Raw genomic sequence first — 21,883 nt, forward strand, 5'->3', positions numbered from 1 at the left:
TCCCAAGTCTGAATATTCATGCTAAATTACTAATGCAAGATTGGAGAAATGCTAGATAATGTCTCGTTGGTCCATTCTCCAGATTCTGAGAAATCGTATCGCATTGTACCCTTTCAAGATGCCCCCTTTTAATAGTAGTTACACAGAAGAATATCAGTTGGCGTATCCTTAGCATAGAGGCAGACAAAATGCATGGTAAATTAAAAGCAGGCAGTTAACGCCTTTCCATTCATCTTCCTACTTTCTCTTTTAGATCTCTCTGATAACTCTTATAGCACCTTTGCTTGGAAAATTGGAGATGGGCCCCATGAAATCTCTCCGTACACTGCGAGCTTTGCGACCGCTAAGAGCCCTGTCTCGATTTGAAGGGATGAGGGTAAGAAGAGTGAAAACCACTGCTTAAGCTTCAGAATTATTGCTACAAATGGGAGATGGCCAGAGCAGAGATTTCCCTAAAGAGATTTCCCTAAATTAATCTTATAAATGCAGTACACATTGAATAGAATACAAATGAATAGAGCTTTGATCATACCCTTTTTAAGAAGAGATTGGACAACCACTTGTCTAAAATCTTTCCTAGTTGAGCAGGGGGTTGGACTAGCAGACCTTCAAGGTCCCTTCCAACTCTGTTATTCTGTTCTGTTCCTCTGTTATTCTTTCTATGATCATGTGTATCCATCCCATTAAGCCCCCAAAATGTCTCAAATAGTATAGGATCGCCTGCCAAGGGCAGGAGAGTTGGATTAGAAGACCTTCAAGAATCCATCCAACTCTAGTATTCTGTAATTTGTTGGTTATGCCCTAAGACCCCTTGCATTAATGGCTTTTTGGGTAGACGGCGGATTTTTTTTTTTTTAGTGTATTGCATCTAACAGAGGTCATGCACCACTGACATACAACACTAATAAAACACATTACGCATACAAACACAAGTATAAGTTTAAGTAGAGCATTGGGCAGTGGTTAGAGTGCAGTACTGCAGGCTACTTCTGCTGACTGCTGGCTGCAATTCAGCAGTTCAGGTCTCACCAGGCTCGAGGTTGACTCAGCCTTCCGTCCTTCCGTTGTGGATAAAATGAGGACCCAGATTGTTGGGGGCAAGAGGCTGACTCTGTAAACCACTTAGAGAGGGTTGTAAAGCACTGGGAAGCGGTATATAAGTCTAAGTGCTATTGCTCTCAGCAAATACACTGTATGCCTAGCAGACGATTGACATAAGAGCTGAGGAATATATGTAGAGGGAATAAGGAACAGCAAGATAATAAACATAAGAAAACATCTCAGAAAATTCCCTAATTTGCACAGAGATAAAAGGTGAGGAAGAGTTTAGCTGGTCCTAACTGGACTTTTTTTTGTTCTCCTTAAAAATGTTGGACTAGAAGACCTCCAAGGTCCCTTCCAGTTCCGTTGTTTTGTTTTGTTGTGTTGTGTTCTGATGTTTTGCTTCTCATCCAAGAAGCTTTTCCAGTTCTGAAGAACTGAAGAAGCTTCTTCAATGAGCAGAGAAATGTCTTCAAGGAAAAACAAAGAAAGTCCAGTTGCCTTTAGAAAAAAAAACATTTTTGGGACAACTGTGACCTTGGATGACTGAGAATCTTCACAGACAAGAGGTTTGCTTGTTCAGACTTGTAAGGTTACAATAAAAGTACATGATGATGGTTTCTTAGTCTGGTCTACCTTCTCAGGCTTTCTAGAAGAAATGGAGTATGGTGCAACAGGGCTTGCAAGAAAGAAATCTTCAGTATTCAATGCATTTTTCCCCAATTTCTTTAAATATTTTGAATATTTACCATGACAGAAGACAGTGAATGTGAGACTGCTTAAAACCATGAATTGAAATGGCATCAGATAATCTCCACAGAGATCAGAAACAGAACCTTAGAGTGGTTTTCTTTATCTATTCTAGTTTGCTATTGCTTTTTATTCCAAGGTGCTGTTTTTTTTTTAACTACTTATGTGTTTAATAGTTTGATTCCAAATTGCCAAGAGGATATGCCTCTGATATACCCCAAAATACAGTAGTCTCTGTGGAACGCCCCTAACAAATTGCCATGGCATTAACAAAAATGATAATGCTCGTTACAGGTGAATTTTCTACTCTAGATATATTTTGCTGAATTGGATACTAATCCTGCTCATATATTATAGTTTACTTACAAATAGGGATAAGCAGTAATGCTGAATATGCATACTAAATCCATAAATGAACTTAGAAAGACGTTTGAAATCATCTTTTTTTAATTTATTTTGATTTGTCAATCGCTTAGAAGATAATAGGTATAAGTATATACATAGTTATGAATACATGAAATGGGTACATCTAAGAAAAATAATCACTTCCTGCTGGCTTTCCCATTGACAGGAAGAAACCCATGCCGTTGTTAAATGCAATGTCATGTGACCATAGCTTGCAACATCCTGCTGGCTTCCCCATTGACAGGATTTTATTTGTTGGAAGCCGGCAGCAAAGATTGGAAATAATGGTGACCACTTTGAGCACGGTATTTGTGCACTGGTTACCAAACCCTTCAATCATAATCATAGGGTCACTGTGAGAACTGTAACTTCCAGATCCAGCCATAAATCTCATCGTTCAGCACCATCATAACATTGAATAGTCACTGAACAAGGGGGTCATTAAATGAGGAGTACCTATATATTTTTCTCTTATGTTAAATAGCTTTTCAGTAAATTGCACCCTGTGTGTAAAAGGCAAGATCTTATTTCACCGGTGTTTGTTCAATGAATAATTTAAATAAACAAACCACAGAGAAATTGTAAAGCTCATCATGATACCTTAAATCTATTTTATACTTAATTGGGAGACCTTGGCCTCAGGGGGTCACCCTGGTTTGATGGATATGAGATGATGTCTATGTATATAATAACTGAGCTAAAGCAATTTAGCCTGAACAGAGTAGAGAATCAAAGGTGCTGGAATAAATGATGTTGCACATGGAAACTAAAGGCTGCAGTCCTTAAAGTAATTATTTTAAAGTAGTCCAGACAATGAGGCTACTGCAGAGATGACCCCCCCCCCTCTCTATAATATTTGAGTATAGAAAAGTTAATGTACCATTTCTGTCAAAGCACTGAAATTAGGGATGCTAATTTAATTTGAAGTAAGTATTCTGAAGTGTGTACAAACCTCTCTTTCAATTTGAGGCAATCCTCTAGCTATGGAAGATCTCCCCCATTCATGGTTTAGTCCAGTGCCTTTCAGAATTGGTAACATTAAGATGTGGGGACCTTCGTTGATGCTGGCTGGAGAATTCTGGGAGTTGAAGTTCTCATATTCATCCCTCTTTTTCTTCCTTCCCTCCCTTCCCCCTCCCTTCCCTTCCCTTCCATTTCTTCCCTCCCCTCTCCTCTCCCCTCTTTCTCCTTCCTCCCTCCCTCCCCTCCCCTCCCCTTCCTATCTCTTCCCCTCCCTCCCCTCTCCCTTCTTTCCCCTCCTCCCTCCCTTCCCTCTCTCTACTCCCTTCCCTTCCTCCCTCCCCTCCCCTTCCTATCTCTTCCCTCTCTCCCCTCTCTCCCTCCCTCCCCCCCTCCCTCCCTTCCCTCTCTCCTACTCCCTTCCCTTCCTCCCTCCCCTCCCCTTCCTATCTCTTCCCTCTCTCCCCTCTCCCTCCCTCCCTCCTCCCTCCCTTCCCTCTCTCCTACTCCCTTCCCTTCTTCCCTCCCCTCCCCCTTCCTATCTCTCTCCTCCCTCCCCTCCCTCCCCTCTTTTCCCCTCCTCCCTCCCTTCCCTCTCTCCTACTCCCTTCCCTTCCTCCTCCCTCCTCTCCCTCCCTCCCTTCCCTCTCCCTCCCTCCTTCTCCCTTCCTTTCTCTCTCCCCTCCCCTCCTCCTTCCCCTCCCCTCCTCCCTCCTTCTGTCTCCCTCCCTCCCTCCCTTCTTTCCCCTTGCATCGCAGGTGGTGGTCAATGCCTTACTTGGAGCCATTCCTTCCATTATGAACGTGCTGCTTGTCTGTCTGATTTTTTGGCTCATCTTTAGCATTGTCGGAGTCAGCCTCTTTGCTGGAAAATTTGGAAAATGCATTAACCGGACTGAAACAAATAGCGTTATCAACGAAAGTGTCATTTTGCGGAAGTCTGATTGCAAGAATAAAAACAGCACGGGACAACTGTATTGGACCACCGTTAAAGTGAATTTTGATAATGTTGGCCTAGGCTATTTGGCTCTTCTTCAAGTGGTAGGTTTGAGAATTCGTGTGATCTTCCTTTCTTTCTTTCATCCACACACATATAACTACCCCGTCCTACCTGACCACTTGCAGATTTATCCTCCTGTTTCAGCCTTAATTTAGTTACATGCTTGTTTAACTTGTACTCGGCTTTTCATTGTTCATGCAAGTTTTAGAAGTAGATCAGCTGATCAACCAATAGTCCCAAACATGATTTTTTCTTCTTCATGCACTAATATTCTTTGTGGTGAATGCATCAAACTTGAATCCTGCAGAAAAATAGCCTTCAAGTTTAATATTATTAAAAAAAAGTATATACAATTTGTCCTTGCACTTAATGACTGTCATAGCATACAGGACAATGTGATCAAAATTCTGGCAGTTGAAGTCCACAAGTCTTAAAGTTGCCAAGCCTGGACACTCCAGGCATAAGCTAAAAGGTCAGCATCTTCTAGACTTTTGGCTGGTCTCAGAAGCTAAGTAGGCTTAGTTTGGGTTAGTACTTAGTTGAGGCTCTACCTGGGAATCTCAACAAGGTAGATTTGCCTGGGAAATTAAAAAATAATGTTAGAAAGCAACAATAAACTGATTAGCTTCTCAAGAAAAGTCTATGGATAAAAATCTCTAGAAGACAAATATAACTTGTGGACATTCTTATATTTTTCAAATTCAGGAGCCACAGGTGTCTATTTTTAACCAATACTTTTTTTTAATTCAAAATGTTAAAAATATGTATGTATATGTATGTAAATATTTATGTATATGTTTTTGTGCATTTATTTTCTTTGTGTGTGTGTTTGCTAGTCTCGCTTTGTTTTTATATTTTTTTCACTTTTGGAGCTTGTATTTTAATGTTTTGAATAAAAAATAAAAAGTTGATTGGTTAAAATTAGAAAAAATAAGAAGCCACAGATGTGTTTATCTCCAAAATGTTCTGAATAGAGACTAATGCAAACCCTTCAGCTCTTTATCATTTGCCTATTGTCCAACAGCTTCTTTATATTGCAGCAATTATTTCATCAATTTTTCTTATTTTCTTTTAGGCAACTTTTAAAGGTTGGATGGATATAATGTATGCAGCAGTTGATTCAACAGGAGTAAGTCTTAGAGAAATTTATTTTCTATTTCTTGTGTTAATACTAACCAACGGTGCCCTTCTCTGTCCAGTTGGAATGCAATATAAAGGCATCTTTCAAGAGCTATTTTGGTCTAGTGCGGTGGTGGTATTCAATTTCTTTTACTACTGGTTCTGTGGGCATGGCTTGGGGGGCTTGGTGGGTGTGGCTTGATGGGCGTGGTTTGATGGGCGTGGCAGGGGAAGGATACTGCAAGATCTCCATTCCCTCCCCACCCCACTAACCTGCTTTCCAGATCCGTTCTCTTGTGCAGGGCAACCAAAGAAGACCCAGCCGATCAGCTGGGACAAATGGGATGCAGAGAATAGATGGGGGTGGGGCCAGTCAGAGGTGGGATTTGCTGGTTCTCCGAACTACTCAAAATTTCCGCTAGTGGTTCTCCAGAACCTTTCAGAAGTGGCTGAATACCACTTCTGGTCTAGTGGTTAAGGCACAGGCTAGAAACCAGGAGATGGTGATTTCTAGTCCCACCCTAAGCATGAAAGTTGGCTGGGTGACTTTGGGCCAATCACCAAGAGGCTGGGAGTTCCAGTCCTTCCTGGCATGGAAGCTGCTATTTGGGCCAATCACCAGGAGATGGTGAGTTCTAGTCCCACCATAGGCATGACTTCTTTGGGCCAGTCATTCTTCTTAGCCCAAATAAGGAAGAGAAAATAGTATCTTTGTCAGCTTTTTTATAAAAAATAATAAAGATGAGATATTAAAAAGTAAATTAAATGAATAAAAATATCTGTTCACATCCACAATTAATGTCAGATGAAATATGAGGCTGCTCCTTGGCTCTGTGGAGGATAGTGACATCCAGATGCTTTCTACAACTATTCTTCACACTATATATGCCTAACTTAGTGAGAAAGAAAATACGTACGTAGTTTAGGGAAACCATTCTAAACCTGTGCAATTTACATTTGAAGGAACTCTTCTCACACTGGAAAAAAAATGTGACTAATATGCAGACTAAAATAAGGAGTGGGAGTTTGTGCTACGTTCTTATGGGAATCCAGTCAGGGGTGGGATTCTACCAGTTCAGACCAGTTCTATAGAACCAGTTGTTACGATTCTGTGCAGTTCAGAGAACTGGCAAATCGTGTCCCTGGCTGGCCCCTCCCCCTCCGTCTGCCCCTCCCCTCCTTGCCCAGTCAGTCCTTATCACGCATGCGCCACATCGCATATATGCCCGACATCGCTGGCTGTATTCTCCCCCGCCCAGTCACTCATTAAGGTATTTCTTTTTTTACTTTTCCTCCCAATGATCAGCTGTTCCGACGATCGGCTGTGCCGGGATCTCTCGCTGTCTTACTGCTTCATCCAGGAGGCTTCCCTGAGGCCCAGGAGGCGAAAAGGGGCGCATGGAGGGGGTGTACTCCGTGCCCCCCCCGTGCTCCATTTTTTTGCCTTTTTGGGCCCCAGGGAAGTTTCCTGGGTGCAAAAATGCCCCCCACCCCCCAGGAGGCTTCCCTGAGGCCCAGGAGACCCAAAAACAGAGTGCAGGGGGAGGGTTGATGCAAAAAAGGCACGCTGTTAAAACATTTGAATCCCACTCCTGAATCCAGTTAGTCTGTTTTCCCTCAACTTCATCCCAATACGAATATTGCCATATAGACCAACCCCCAACTGCCAGTTGGACCAAACAGGAAACATGGCTGTATAAGCTAATTCTGGTGTGTAATAAAGCCACCTTAACAGTCCAGTAGCTCAGGGAAGTCCGTCTTGAGTTTCTTGCTCCATCCAATGGTGGCATTCTACTGGTTCAGCCTGGTTCTGCCAAGCTGGTAGCAGAGATGAGCAGCGGAGACCGAACCGATTCTCTCTGCCACTCTGCTGTTAGGCCTACCTGCCCGCCCAGGTGCCCATACTCACCTTTATCCTCTGAATTTGAAGCGCAGCTGCTTTGTGCGGGAGAGCAGAGTGCTGCGCGACAGCTGCTGAAGCAACCACGAGAGTGCAGGCTTGCAGGAGGTGAGTTAGAACGCCTCTGCGCCTGCTCAAAGTGTGTGTTTGGTGCACACATGCACCCACCAAGCCACGCCCACCGAACCAGTGGCAACAATATTTGGATCCCACCACTGGCTCCATCCAATAGGCAGCTGTGGGCTATGTTCTCTGTTATCTGACCATTTTCTAGGTAGCTTCTCTTAGCCTGGTCTCTCAAGGTCATTTCCACATCCCATTACAGTTACTGGCAATGTAGCTGGTCAAAGGTTGGACTTCCTCAGCTCCTATATAAGGATGCAGGGTTCCTCTGTCTAGTTGTGTCTGACTCTAGGGACTAATGCTCAGTGGTGGGATTCAAAAATTTTAACAACCGGTTCTGTGCATGTGGCTTAGGCGGTGGGCATGGCTTAGGTGGTGGGCGTGGCTTGGTGGTCATGTGACTGGGTGGGCATGGCTTGGTGGTCATGTTATTGGCTGGGTGTGGTCAACTCAATATCACTCATATCGAGGCACGCATCTCCTCGCCTGGCCTCTCATGACTGTGGGGATGCTGCAACAGTCGTAAGTGTGAAAAATGGTCATAAGTCACTTTTTTCAGTGCCATTGTAACTTTGAATGGTCACTCCACACAAGCAAAGTACCAGCAAAGGAGGGGGGAAAAAATCTCCAGAGAAGTTCCTGAGACAGGAAGTCTAGTCCTGCCAAGAACGTAATAAGGGTTAACGGAGAGGCAGTTTCTGTAAGCAACCCCAGAATGTTTCCTTCATGCCTTCCTTACAGGATTAGCCCAGTAATTTCTTCTAACAACCGGTTCTCTGAACTGCTTAGAATGTTAACAACCGGTTCTGGCGAATAGGTGCGAACTGGTAGAATCCCACCCCTGCTGATGCTCCTCTCCATTTCCTAGCTGAGGGAGCCAGTGTTGTCCGAAATTGCTTCTGTGGTCATGTGGCCATTGTGACTATGTGCCAAGCGATGCATAGAACATTGTTGCCTTCCCACCAAAGTGGTACCTATTTTCTTAGCACTTGCATCCATACTGCTAGGTGGGCAGGAGCGAATAACAGGAGCTCACCCTTCGTGCAGTGCTCAAACCTCAAACCTGGGCTGTCAGCTTTCCAGCTGCCAAGCTCAGTATCTTTAATCACTGAGCCATCGCACCTCTGTCCCTCAGTTCTTAGTAGGTGCCTTATTCAGCTGCAGGAACCTCACTCCCATCTTGCACTTCCCATCTTCACTATTTTGACTTTTGCTGGAATACCTGGCATATGCAGCTTATTTCTTGGGTTCTTTTTTTGGGGAGGGGGGGGAATATATGGGGATCTGGGAATGTTATAGGAGGCAAAATAAAATGCAAGCCTTCCAGGGCATGTGCAAAACAAGGGATCCCTTCAGCTGGGATTGTTGTAAACTGGTATAAAATGGGATTGTATTATATTGTGTTTGGACATCTAAATTCTTCTTCTTGTTGAGTTCTGTGCTTGAGGCACAGAATTCGTAAGAAACACAAGTACAGAAGCTCCAGAACGAGGAATGTAATTGGACGGGAAACTGAAGGAAGGAGAGATTTTGTGGGTGGGTGGGTGGGGGGTGTTTCTCTTCCAAAATGTGGAATTGGATCCCAGTACATCTCCTACTTCAATTTCTGTCTTACTAACCAAGTGGAGAGTGATGTGGGAATCCAAGATAAACAAAGTGCTCCTAACACCAAACCGCTCCTTTGTTTATTTCTATTCCATCTTTATTATTTTTACAAATAACTCAAGGATGCAAACATGTCCAAAATACCTTCCTCCTCCTATTTTCCCCACAACAACTATCCTATGAGGTGGGTTGGGCTGAGAGAGGGGAACTGGCCCAAAGTCACCCAGCTGGTTTTTCATGCCTAAGGCAGAATTAGAACTCACCATTTTCTGGTCATTGGCCGAAAGTCATGAGGAGGGCTCTTTAGGAGGGCCTAAAGAGGGATTAGAACTCTCCCTCTCCTGGTGATTGGTCCAAAGTCACACAGCTGGATTTCATGTCTAAGTTGGAACTAGAACTCCCAGTCTCCTGGTGTCTGGCTCAAAGTCTCGCAAGCATTTTCATGCCTAAGGCAGAACTAGAACTCAATAAAGTAATGTCACCTTTGAGTTGATCTCCATTCTTGGTCACATGGACATATCTGTGTCTTTTATTTGGTGAAATATGGAAATGATTTGCTATTGCTTTATTTTGGGTTGTTTTCCCAACTCTTCAAACTTCCCACACTAGCTCATATTACATAGATGTGTATACAATGTTCAGGTTGTTGTAATAAAAGAGCCAATTGAGAGAAGCTTAATGGAAAAGCTGAAGGCTTCAGATAAGCCAAAGTAGAAATTCAAGTTATTATGTAGGGCTTGCTAATTTTTTAAAATTAGTTTGACATTGCTAGCCTTCCTTGCAGTAATTGAATAATTACACAGTAATTACCCACTTGCAGATTGTTCCTCTTCAAACTGAGACTGAATTACTGTCTCACCATAATTTCGGGAGCTTGAATTTTGAATAAAATTTGTGAGTTGAAAAAGATGCTATTGAAAGAAGCCATTGTTGTTGTCTATCCTAATGGAAAATATAAAGCACCTCTCTATTTTTGAAGTGAAGCATCCTGCATTTAATATAACTTATTCTTCTATTCTGCAGAAACAAGAGAACCAACCAGACTCATTGTGTCTGGTTTCCTGGAATAATGGAAAGAGGGCACAGGTTTATGGCTGTAAAATTGAATTTGCAATTTGCAATCAAAAGTTGGGCCAGTTATTAAATGGATCATCATGTGACTGAGCCAACTTGACATTTTAAGCAAATTTGTGGTCATTAAACACCAGGGTTGTTAAGTGAACCTATTGTCCCCAGTGGGAAGATTTTTGCCATAAATTGGAAGTAAGCACCAGTTTCCCACCAAAACAAAACAAAACACAGCAAATTGTGTTTATATGACTGCAGAATATTTGAGGGGCTGCCACAGAGAAGAAGGGGTCAAGCTATTTTCCAAGGCACCTGAAGGTCAGACAAGGAATGATGGATGGAAACTAATCAAGGAGAGATTCAATCTGGAAATAAGGAGAAATTAATAGAACAGAAGTTGCCTTCGGAAGTGGTGGGAGCTTCATTCTGTCAGAAATGGTGCAGGGTTTCCTGCTTGGGAGGGGTTTGGACTACATGACCTACAAGGTCCCTTCCAACTCTGTTTATCTGAAATGTGGGACAATTGCCAAAACTGCCTAAAACGTAATCATGTGACAGCAGGGATGGCGGCCCCCGATGTTGGAACGTTGAATCTGGATGATAGGTATCTTTTTGTGGGGGATCCATCATAACTCTGAACAGTGTTATGCAACCAGTCGTAAATTGAGGACCACCTGTAGAGATTAGGTAATAGGAACTGTTGAAGTGTTTGCTTCTTGCTTCCACATGTCTCACAATAATTGTTCCGAGATAATGAGAGACAGCACTCGTCTTTATGTAATTGCAGCCTGTGGAAAAATATTAATATCTGTGCTGATTCATATATCGGATTGCACCAAGAGATCTTCTGTAGCAAACGCAGCTCTTGACTATAGCTATAGAGACCAGCTAGCTTTTGTTTTCAACCCCCAGTCTAAAAGCCACACCTCTGTTCTTCACTTTTGCAGGTTGAGCTTCAGCCAAAATGGGAGAACAGCAAATATATGTACATCTACTTTGTGATTTTCATCATCTTTGGCTCTTTTTTCACTCTGAATCTCTTTGTGGGGGTCATTATTGACAATTTTAATCAACAAAAGAAAAAGATAAGTATCCACGTTTCTTGTCTTGCTTTGTGCTCGCTGAATGGAAAGGAGAATCTCAAGATTTAGTAGGGAGCCATGCCTGATTGACCTTCTGTAGGTGGAAGGTATCAAAAAGTCAATTTATATTCATTTTTCCTCCTGTTAGCAGAAAGAAAATTGGGGTTGTTTTTTTTACATACAGTACTTGCAGATTCTTCCTCTCCAGTTTTGGAATAAATTTTGAAAAATGCTCAGTTTTCTGTGAATGTCAAAGGAGAAAAATCTTCTGTTTTATTCTCTTTTTTTTTTGCGGGCGGGGGAATTGGAAAATTTCAGTTCTGTTGTAGGGCAGGAAAATTGGGCCATGTATATTAGGAGGCAAACACCATTGAGATGAAAACATTTCCATGTTTTTATTCTTAATTCTCAAAATAGCAAATCTGGAACAGAGGATACCTTAGCTTTAGGACAGCTTAAAGATTTCAATAAGACTAGCAAAGAGTTTTTGATTTGTTTGTAATAATTCAGCATGACTTCTGAAAAAAGAAAACACGAGTGATGTTTCAAAAATAGGCTGTTGGCTTTGAAACAATGCAAAATGCACAGTCAGTAGTATTTTTTGTGTGCTTTCTCCTTGTACTTCGGTGGGCAAGACATCTTTATGACAGAAGAACAAAAAAAGTACTATAATGCTATGAAAAAACTGGGATCAAAGAAACCTCAGAAGCCTATACCAAGGCCAACGGTAAGAATACTCTCCAAAGGTTTACCGTAGAATAACCTTGCAAAAATGAACAGGGCTACCAACTTCAAATCAATCTACTTTATCTGAAATGGTATAGGGTTTCCTGCTTAAGCAGAGGGTCGGACTAGAACAGGAATCGCCAACCTTTTGGACCTCAAGGACCACCAAACTCATAATTTTAAATCCCGGGGACCACTAATATGAATTGATGGTGGCTTGCTGACGTTGGTGGGTGAGAGAGAGAGAGACAGAGACAGAGAGAGAGATCTGATCTAACCTCTCTCTCTCTCTCCCTCTCTCCCCCTCTCTCTCACACCCACACACACGGACACACAGAGGCAGGGATGGGATTCAAAGTTACCAACAACTAGTTCTGTGGGCGTGGCCTAATTTGTGGGTGTGGCTTGGTGGTCATGTGACTGGCTGGGCATGGCTTTTATGTAAATATTATAAATATTTACATATTATTATATTTATATATTATATTTATATATTATAAATATATAATTGAATTTTTTTTATAAAAAAGAGCAACTAGGCAAAGCAGGCAGGCAGAATGAGTTGCTCACAAAATCACAGATTCATTCAGAATTCATTCAGTATCTTTCTGCCATCGGCTACCTAAATCTGTCGCATAAAATTTGCTTTGCAAGCAAACCCATAAAATTTGCTAGCAAGCAAACTCACAAAATTAACTCACAACCCACCATGTATGTAAATATTGAATTTTTTTATTTAAAAAAGAGCAACTTTTACCCAAAATCAGGCAAAGCAGGCAGGCAGATTGAGTTGCTCACAGAATCACAGATTCATTCAGAGATCTATCTATCTGCCATCCGCTACCTGAGTCTGTACTGAATAATAGAAACTTCAGTCCTAAGGAAGGTTCGGCTTTGCAGAGCTGAAGATCTAAAGATTAGCTAGAAAGCAAGAAATCCAATGGAAAAATAGCAATTTAGCAGGCAAGTTTGCCAGTTAAAGAGTGAGTGGGCGGAGAGGGTTCCCGCAGGCGATGTGAGCGGTGCAGCCTTGTGTTCCCACGCAGCCTGGATTAATTGCTTTGGGGGATGCTCTGGGGGTGAGATTTCTCTGCGAGCCACCAGAATTTTCTCACGGACCACCAGTGGGCCATGGCCCACCAGTTGGCAACCACTGCACTAGAAGACCTCCAAAGTCCCTTCCAATTCTGTTATTCTATTCCATTATATACTTATTAGTCATGTTTAACGGACTGATGTAGATCCATCTTTAAATAAGTTTTTATTAAATTTCAATATAAGATAAAAATATAGAAGAAATAAAAGTCAGGGAAAATAAGAAAAGGAAAGAGAAAGGGGGAAGGAGAGAAAGAAAGAAAAAAGATTCCTAACCCCTTTTTTTAAATAGATGCAGTAGATCACAAAGATAATACAGCCTCAGTCTTTTGCTTTACATTTTACAAAATTTGAAGCCAATTCTGTCATCACAAAATCCTAATCCTTGAAACCTCAGTTCAGTGCAGCTCACACGTCGAAGTTACATAGGCCTTGCTGTGAAAATTAAAGTCTCTGGGTGGCCTTCAAAGGCAGCCCCATGTAGAGCATACTGCAGTAATCCAGATGGAGAGGGAGCCAATAAATCTCAGGGTTGAGATTCTCCATTAGAAGTGGCAGAAATTTCAGTACAGATAGGATAATCAAATTTATAATCAACCAGCAATTCACCACCTTTTCCCAGGGTTAGAAGGATGAACTTCTGCCCTAAAGAAGATCAGTAGATTTTTTCCCCTTTTGCATAACTTTCTCTGTAATACAGGTACTCCTCAACTTACAACAGTTCATTTAGTGACTGAAGTTACAATGGCAGTGAAAAAAGGGACTTATGACCATATTTCAAACTTACGACTGTTGCAGCATCCCTATGATATGTTCAAAATTCAGACGTTTGCAATTGGCTCATATTTATGACCGTTGCAATGTCCCTGGGATCATGTGATCCCCATTTGCGACCTTCTGACAAGCAAAGTTAATGGGGAAGCCAGATTCGCTTAATGACTGTGTTACTAACTTAAGAACTGCAGTGATTCACTTAACAGCTGTGGCAAGAAAGATCGTAAAATGAGGCAAAACTCGCTTAACAAATGTCTCCCTTAACAATAGAAATTTTGGGCTCAGTTGTGGCCGTAAGTTGAAGACTAAGTCAAAGTTGTAATTACTATAGACAGCAGTCCTTTGTTACACAGATAAGAAAATAACACTGAAGCACCAAGAGTTTATTTCCTGATTGCGTTTGATTGTGACATAAATTATTGGGATTGGTTTTGGAAAATAATGAGTACGGCTGGGCTTGCTTTGGAAAGAATTTGGAGAAAGTGATAGCAGAGGGCCTCTGCTATCATTAAAGGAATTTCAGCATGAGCCGAAACAAATGTTTCAACTGCTTTATAAAAGTTGCATTAATTTTAATGAGCAGAGTCATTAAAGTAGTCACAACTATTTTTTGTTCTGCAAGTCTGAAAAATAAACGACTATTAAAATGAAAGGTAGAAAGGTGCTTTATATGATTTGGGTTTCTGCAAAATCAATACACTTTCCCCCCCAAATATATTTCTGGTGTGTGGGGTCCTTGGTGCTATCTGAGCTTGGTTGTTTGCTTAAAGACATTACATTACCCAACTAGGTAACACCATCAAACATCTGCAAGCAAACAACCAAGTTCAGGGAGCACAAAAGACCCCAGAGTCGTTGTCCTCCTCCTCCTCCTCCTTTTCCACCTCCACCTCTCAGCAAACCCCACTCCCTTCTACCACTGATGATATTACCTTGTTGGGTCATGAAACAACTGCAAAAAACAATCAAACTCAAAGGGCACCACAAGGCTCACAGTTCAATCCTGAGCTACAAATCTCTAACTAATCTTATATTAAATCCTGAGTAAGCTGGCTTCTCTTCTTCTTTCCCCCTGTTGCCTGTAGAACAAGTACCAAGGATTCCTTTTTGATATTGTGACTCACCAAGTGTTCGATATTGCCATCATGACTCTCATCTGCCTTAACATGGTTACAATGATGGTGGAAGCAGATGACCAATCTCAGGAGAAACTGTATGTCCTGAACAAGATTAACATTCTCTTTATCACCCTGTTCACAACTGAGTGTGCCATGAAGCTGGTGGCCCTGAGACATTACTATTTTATCAACGGGTGGAATATTTTCGATCTGGTGGTTGTGATCATGTCAATTGTAGGTAAGGTTGATCTTACTGGGTTTATTATTATTATTTTTGGCATGCCAGCTAGAATTAAGCACCAAAAACATTTGAAGTCCCCTGCTAAATTTTGCCTACTGAAATAAGTGGAGTCAAGGGTTAAAGAAACATCTCCCTTGCAGATCTTCACTGTGCCCAACTGGACACCATCTCACTATACCTACAGAGCCATTTTGATGTCCACTCCTCTCCAAAGGGACAGGAGACAATAGCGCTTGGTGCTATGGGGCGAAACCAGCAAAGACCTCTCCACAGACCCAAAGGTGTCCCCAAAACTTGTTCAAAGGAAGCAGATGAGGCTTAGTGGTAGAACCTGGATGACCTTCTATGGGATCAGATGTGGTTTTGGTTCTGTTGGTATTAAGAGACCTCTTCATGTTGTAGGTTACACTGGAAGGAGAGGGAGAGAGGGAGGGAGGGAGAGAGAAATAGGGGGGAAGGCTGGGATGGAGGATAGATAGATGATAGATAGATAGATAGATAGATAGATAGATAGATAGATAGATAGATAGATAGATAGATAGATAGATAGATAGATAGATAGATTCTGGAGGAAAGCAGTAGCAAACTATTTCTATTGCTTTAAAGAACCTATATGGATTTGTGCTTGAAGTGACTGTAATCAAACTTGACTTAATTTATATGATTTACCTGGTGGACCATAGAACAACTATAAGTGGCTCACAGCAATATAAAGATAATAAAATACATTATGAATAAGAAGAAAAAGAAAAGCTAAATATAGGACAAGTAAAAAATAGTCAATCAGTGAATGCAATCTGTAAAGACACGAGCTTTAGCTAGTCTAGCTTAAGGCTTGGGAGAATTGAAAGATTGAAGGAGACATCGCTTTAAGTAGATCGGGGCTCCGGTAGTGCCAAAAAATTTTGGCCAAAGGCACTGGAAACAAGAGATCAGCCAAGAAAGTAGAGAATCATGATCTTCCTTCACTGGGAGAACATATTCAGACCACTTGCGTTGTGTTCCCTGACAGGGGTTGTGTTCTTTGAGATGTCTAGGGATGATTATCTTATCAAGGGACTTTAAAAGTGTGCGAGTTTAACAGTACAGATTTATTAGACATCGCATGTCTTTTAAGGAAAATTGCTTTGGTTTTAAAAGTTGCACTTCTAAAGTATCCAGGTGTTATTAATGCTCTACCAACATTTCCATGGAAACACTATGGAGAGCTTGCCCGCTCTTTCTTTCTTTCTTTCTTTCTTTCTTTCTTTCTTTCTTTCTTTCTTTCTTTCTTTCTTTCTTTTTTCTTTCCTTCCTTCCTTCCTTCCTTCCTTCCTTTCTTCCTTCCTTCCTTCCTTCCTTCCTTTTTCCTTTCTTTCTTCCTTTCTTCCTTCCTTCCTTCCTTCCTTCCTTCCTTCCTTCCTTCCTTCCTTCCTTCCTTCCTTTCTTCCTCCTTCCTTCCTTTCTTTCCTTCCTTCCTTCCTTTTCCTTTCTTCCTTCCTTCCTTCCTTCCTTCCTTTCTTCCTTCCTTCCTTTCCTTCCTTCCTTCCTTCCTTCCTTCCTTTCCTTCCTTCCTTCCTTCCTTCCTTCCTTCCTTCCTTCCTTCCTTCCTTCCTTCCTTCCTTCCTTCCTTCCTTCCTTCCTTTTCCTTCCTTCCTTTTCCTTCCTTCCTTCCTTCCTTCCTTCCTTCCTTCTTTTATAGATGTTAGTCAACACCCACTGAGCAAAGGACCTGATCCCTTTTGTCTCCCTTTCAGGTAATGTGCTTTCTGGGATTGTAGTCTATTTCTCGCCCACGCTTTTCCGGGTGATCCGTTTAGTACGGATTGGACGAATCCTTCGGCTCATTCGATCCGCCCGAGGAATCCGGACCCTCCTTTTCGCCCTGATGATGTCTCTCCCTGCTCTCTTCAACATTGGCCTCCTGCTTTTCCTGGTGATGTTCATTTATGCCATTTTTGGCATGGCCAACTTCGCCTACGTCGTCAGGGAAGCTGGAATTGATGACATGTTTAACTTTGAGACTTTCGGGAACAGCATGCTCTGCCTCTTCCAAATCACAACTTCTGCTGGCTGGGATGGGCTCCTCAGCCCCATTTTGAACACTGGACCGCCATTTTGTAACCCAAAGCTCAATGTTCCTTCAACATCTTCTAAAGGGGATTGTGGGAACCCTGCAGTGGGGATCATCTTCTTCGTGACTTACATCATAATATCTTTTCTCATTGTTGTGAACATGTACATCGCTATCATTTTGGAGAACTTCAATGTGGCCACAGAAGAAAGCAGTGAGCCTTTAGGGGACGATGACTTTGAAATATTTTATGAGGTATGGGAGAAGTTTGACCCCAAGGCAACCCAATTTATTTCATATTCTGAGCTGTCTGACTTTGCACACGCTTTAGTGGATCCCTTGCGCATCCCCAAGCCAAACAAACTTGAGTTGATCGCCATGGACCTTCCCATGGTCAGTGAAGACAGAATCCACTGCTTGGACATTCTCTTTGCTTTCACCAAAAGAGTTCTGGGGGACTCCGGAGAGATGGACATACTCAAGCAACAGATGGAGGAGAAGTTCATGGTTGCTAACCCATCCAGGGCTTCACATGAACCAATCACCACCACCCTCCGACGCAAGTATGAGGAAACTTCAGCTAGGGTCATTCAGAAAGCCTTTCGAAGTCATTTGCTTCAACGTTCCATGAAGCAGGCCTCATTCTTACACCGTCACAAAAACTGCGATGGTGACATCCTGGAAGAAGATGCCCCAGAAAAAGAAGGTCTCATCGCCCTTTTGATGAATGAAACTTATATCCGAAATCTGGAAGAGTCTCAAACATCATCACTGGAGTCTATCCCTCCCTCCTACCACAGCGTTGCAGGAGAGCAAGATGGTGAAGATGGAGACCACAAGGACATTTGTGGCCTGAAAATGGCAGAATCTTCTATGAGTGATAAGTTTAGAGATGGTCACCTCTTTCCTGATAAAGACAAGATTTCCAATGTTTAATCAAGGACTTCTAAGCATAGTATTAAAAGGTGCAACATATACTGGGAATCTTATTTACCTTAGTTATCTAAGAGTTATCTAACATTAAAAACATTTGATATATTTTTGACCATATTAGGTTTCTGGCCAATTTGACAGCAAGATGTTACAAACCGTGTTTCTAATTGATCTATTGGGAATCTGGTAGTCAAGCTAAGAGTATGATTTCCTGGCTAACATTGAACTAAAACTGAGCTACTTTTGTTCAGTTCAGCATGGATCAAGTTGACAATCCTAGAACTTTCTCAAATGTCTTAATTTCTGATCAGCTTCTGACTTATAGTTATGACTCTCTGGCACTCCTAACCAAGGAACAGTTAGGAGAAAGACACAAGCTGTGACTATTGCAACCACCTTTGGACACCTGAGTTCTACACAGTTTCAAATGACATTTTCCATACCTTTCATCTTCAATGAAAAAGACAATCCAGATTTCTCTACATTGAGTCTTTTGACTCCAAGAAAACTTCTCAATTCTTTATTTTTATTTATTTATTTATTTGGTTTGTCAATTGCTTACAAGATAATAGGTATAAGTAAAAACATAGTTATGAATACATGGATACATATAAGCAAAATAAAAGAAGCAATAGGACAGGGACGGTAGGCACATTGGTGCGCTTATGCACGCCCCCTACAGACCTCTTAGGAAAAGGGTGAGGTCAATAGTAGAAAGTCTAAGGTTAAAGTTTTTGGGGTTTGGGAAAGAAACCACAGAGTTGGGTAGAGTATTCTAGACATTGACCACTCTGTTGCTGAAGTTGTATTTCCTGCAATCAAGTTTGGTGCAATTAACCTTGAGTTTGTATCTATTGTTTGTTCTTGTGTTGTTATGGTTGAAGCTGAAGTATTCATTGACAGGTAGGACATTGCAATGTATGATTTTATATACTGTACTTAGATCGGACTGAAGGTGGCGTAGTTTTAGGTTTTCTAGGTCTAGAATTTCGAGTCTGGTGGCATAAGGTATTCTGCAACGAGTAGAGGAGTGGAGAACTCTTCTTGTGAAATATTTCTGGACTTTCTCAACTGTGTTAATATCAGATACGTAATGTGGGTTCCAGACTGATGAGCTGTATTCGAGTATTGGTCTAGCAAATGTTTTCTATGCTCTAGTTATTAGTATAATATTACACTAAAAATATTACCGAAAAAGCTATGTAAGATTAGGTTAACAACTCTTCGTGCCTTTTTGGCTATGTAGTTACAGTGGGCTCTAGCACTTAGATCATTTGAGATGAGTACTCCAAGGTCCTTGACAGAGTTTGGATCATCAACAAGGTCTTGACTATTCAGCCTGTACTTTATTTTCTGATTTTTTTTGCCAATATGTAGGACAGAGCATTTATTTGTTGAGATTTGAAGTCGCCATTTGTTTGACCATTCTGATACATAGTCAAGGTCTTTTTGAAGGGTAGCAGTATTGACTGTGGTGTTGAATAGCTTTACATCATCAGCGAAGAGAACACAGTTGCTCTTAATATGATCACAGAGGTCATTTATGTAGAGTATGAAGAGGGTTGGTCCTAGAACACTGCCTTGGGGGACACCACTGTTGACAGGAAAAGAATTTGATAGGACGCTCCCAATTTTGACCATTTGTTGCCTGTTTGACAGGAATGCTTCTATTCAGCTATGTAGGTGTCCAGAGATACCATAAGATTTTAGTTTTAGGAGTAGTTTGTTGTGTACCACTGAATCAAAGGCTTTACAGAAGTCTATGTAGATTGCATCTATTGCTTTGCCCTGATCGAGTTGTGTAGTCCATATGTTTCTGCAGTGTAAGAGTTGCAGATTGCAGGATAGTTTTTTTCTGAAACCAAATTGTTTATTAGTTATTTTATTATTATTATTTTTATTATTATATATTATATATTATTATTTTATTATTTTATTATAATTCTCAGAGTCCTTCTCTTGCATTTATTTGTGGTAGCGGTGTGGTAAGAGGGACAGCTAATAAATTTTGCAAATAAATAAATACATTTGGGAAAAGGCACACCTATGAAAGAGAAATTGCCAGGAAGAAAACTAGGGTCAGCCAATTGCTGCCCGAGAAGACTTGTATCTTGGAATGAGCCTAAAAGAATAATCTTTTGATCTGAAATGGAATATTTTTGAATGGAGTCAGCAAAGGACAAACTGACTGGCCATTCATTTATAGGTTATGCAACGCTGCAACCTAATTGTTGATTTAAAATGATATGTGAAATGCTGTTATTGTTATTGCTGCTCTGATCATTTTCATTGTCTGTTATATGGGTAATAAAATGTAACAGCTCTTTACAGAATAGCAAATATCAATCAATGATAATTAACTTCCCCAGACACATTTTAATTTTAGTGCTCCCTTTTATGACCAATATAGATTGCATGTTTTACTGACAGGATACTTCTACTGGAAATACACTAATATACAAGCTAATATGGGAAACGTATCTTAAATCATCATGGCATGTATATCAAGTATTAGCCACGTTGCTGCCATTGCTATGAAACAATAAACATATCAACCATCAAACTTGTGTAGCCAAAACTAAGTCTCCAGAAGTATTTTGTAGCAGTCAATAGCTATTTATTTTTTTAACTCAGTATTTTAATATTGTTTTAACTATCCTTGATAACTCAGCAATTGTATCTTGTATTGATAGTCTTTAATTTAATGACCACAGCTGTGGCCAGAATTTCTGTTGCTAAGCAAGGAAGCTGTTTAAGTGAGTCCCACTTGATTTTATGACCTTTTTGCCACGGTTTTTAAATGAATCATGCAGTCTTTAAATGAATGCAGCTTCCTGCATTAAAAGCCACCTGGGAAGTTTGCAAATGGCAACCCCATGACCCCAGGACTGTTTATTTTTAATAGAAAAGAACTTCTGTAGCTTGGTGTCCTTGGTACTCTGAGCTCAGTTCTAGTTGTAGACATTTCATTACCCAGCTAGGTAGCATTATCAGGAAACTGATAAGAGTGTAAACAAGGAAGTTTTGGGAGCACTAAAGGCTCTATAGTTATCTTATTTTATACGATTCATGAACAGTTGGGAAATGGGGAGATAAAGAAAAAATATATGTCGAATCACGTATAGATTGATGGAATGGAAAGTTTTTTGATCTCTCCTCTCTGAAGCGTGGCTGGCTTTTCTGTTCAAGCAGCAGTTCAGAAATTGTGCACCAGGCTTCCTAGACATCTGCCTTCTTTTTAATATCCCTTTTGTTTTTCTGTACCTTAAGAACCAGTTTCTGTTTCGCTGATGAGCAGGTGGGTCTCCCTCATTAACAATGTCGGTCTTATGCACCCATCTGCCACAAAAAAATGTTGAATTATCTAGGTAAATATCAAGAGAAACATGAAGGATTTTTCAGAATAATGGCACGCCGTATGAGAAGGTGCTTGTCAGTGTTATAGTACATTGCATGAAATGCTTATATGTAGGTCTGTGTGCTCTCATTTGTTGTTCGGCCCACAACAACAGGTCAAATAACGTTCAGCATAATTTCTTTGCTATTTTCTGAAGGTGCAGACTTTCTGCTTTCTCAAACTGAAGAAGTCACCTTATTGTTTAAAAGTAAAAGGCTTGAAACTAGTTTTTTCCCCTATCCTAGATTTGCATTACAGGCAAGTATCCATAGAATAGATGCCTTTCAGAAAGGAGATTATCTGGATTAGAAATTCTGGAAGTTATACAGGTAGTCCTCAACTTATAACCACAACTGAGCATAACATTTCAGTTGCTGAGACAGTTGTTAAGTGAGTTTTACCCCAGTCTACAACCTTCCTGGCCGCAGTTGCTCAGTGAATCACTGCAGTTGTTAAGTTAGCAATGCAATTCTTAAATGAATGTGGCTTCTCT

The 21,883-nt window shown here is 41.0% G+C and overlaps 2 protein-coding genes across 2 annotated transcripts in view; both read left to right on the top strand.

The window, feature by feature from the left end:
* LOC113419492 (sodium channel protein type 5 subunit alpha-like) overlaps positions 1–18,962 on the top strand; it is a 59,166-nt gene extending 40,204 nt beyond the window's left edge. The window contains exons 19-25 of the mRNA XM_087947814.1: positions 254–376; positions 3,916–4,197; positions 5,232–5,285; positions 10,919–11,056; positions 11,676–11,780; positions 14,734–15,004; positions 16,744–18,962. Of these exons, the coding sequence (XP_087803940.1) occupies positions 254–376; positions 3,916–4,197; positions 5,232–5,285; positions 10,919–11,056; positions 11,676–11,780; positions 14,734–15,004; positions 16,744–17,996 (2,226 nt within the window). The 3' untranslated portion in view covers positions 17,997–18,962. The remainder of the gene's footprint in view (positions 1–253; positions 377–3,915; positions 4,198–5,231; positions 5,286–10,918; positions 11,057–11,675; positions 11,781–14,733; positions 15,005–16,743) is intronic.
* LOC113419491 (sodium channel protein type 5 subunit alpha-like) overlaps positions 1–21,883 on the top strand; it is a 140,364-nt gene that overhangs the window by 116,112 nt on the left and 2,369 nt on the right. The window lies entirely within an intron of this gene.

The sequence above is a fragment of the Notechis scutatus genome, chromosome Z (genome assembly GCF_049901735.1).
Source record: "Notechis scutatus isolate UNSWTSFEM ecotype Mainland chromosome Z, rNotScu1.2, whole genome shotgun sequence".
Taxonomy (NCBI): Eukaryota; Metazoa; Chordata; class Lepidosauria; order Squamata; family Elapidae; genus Notechis; species Notechis scutatus.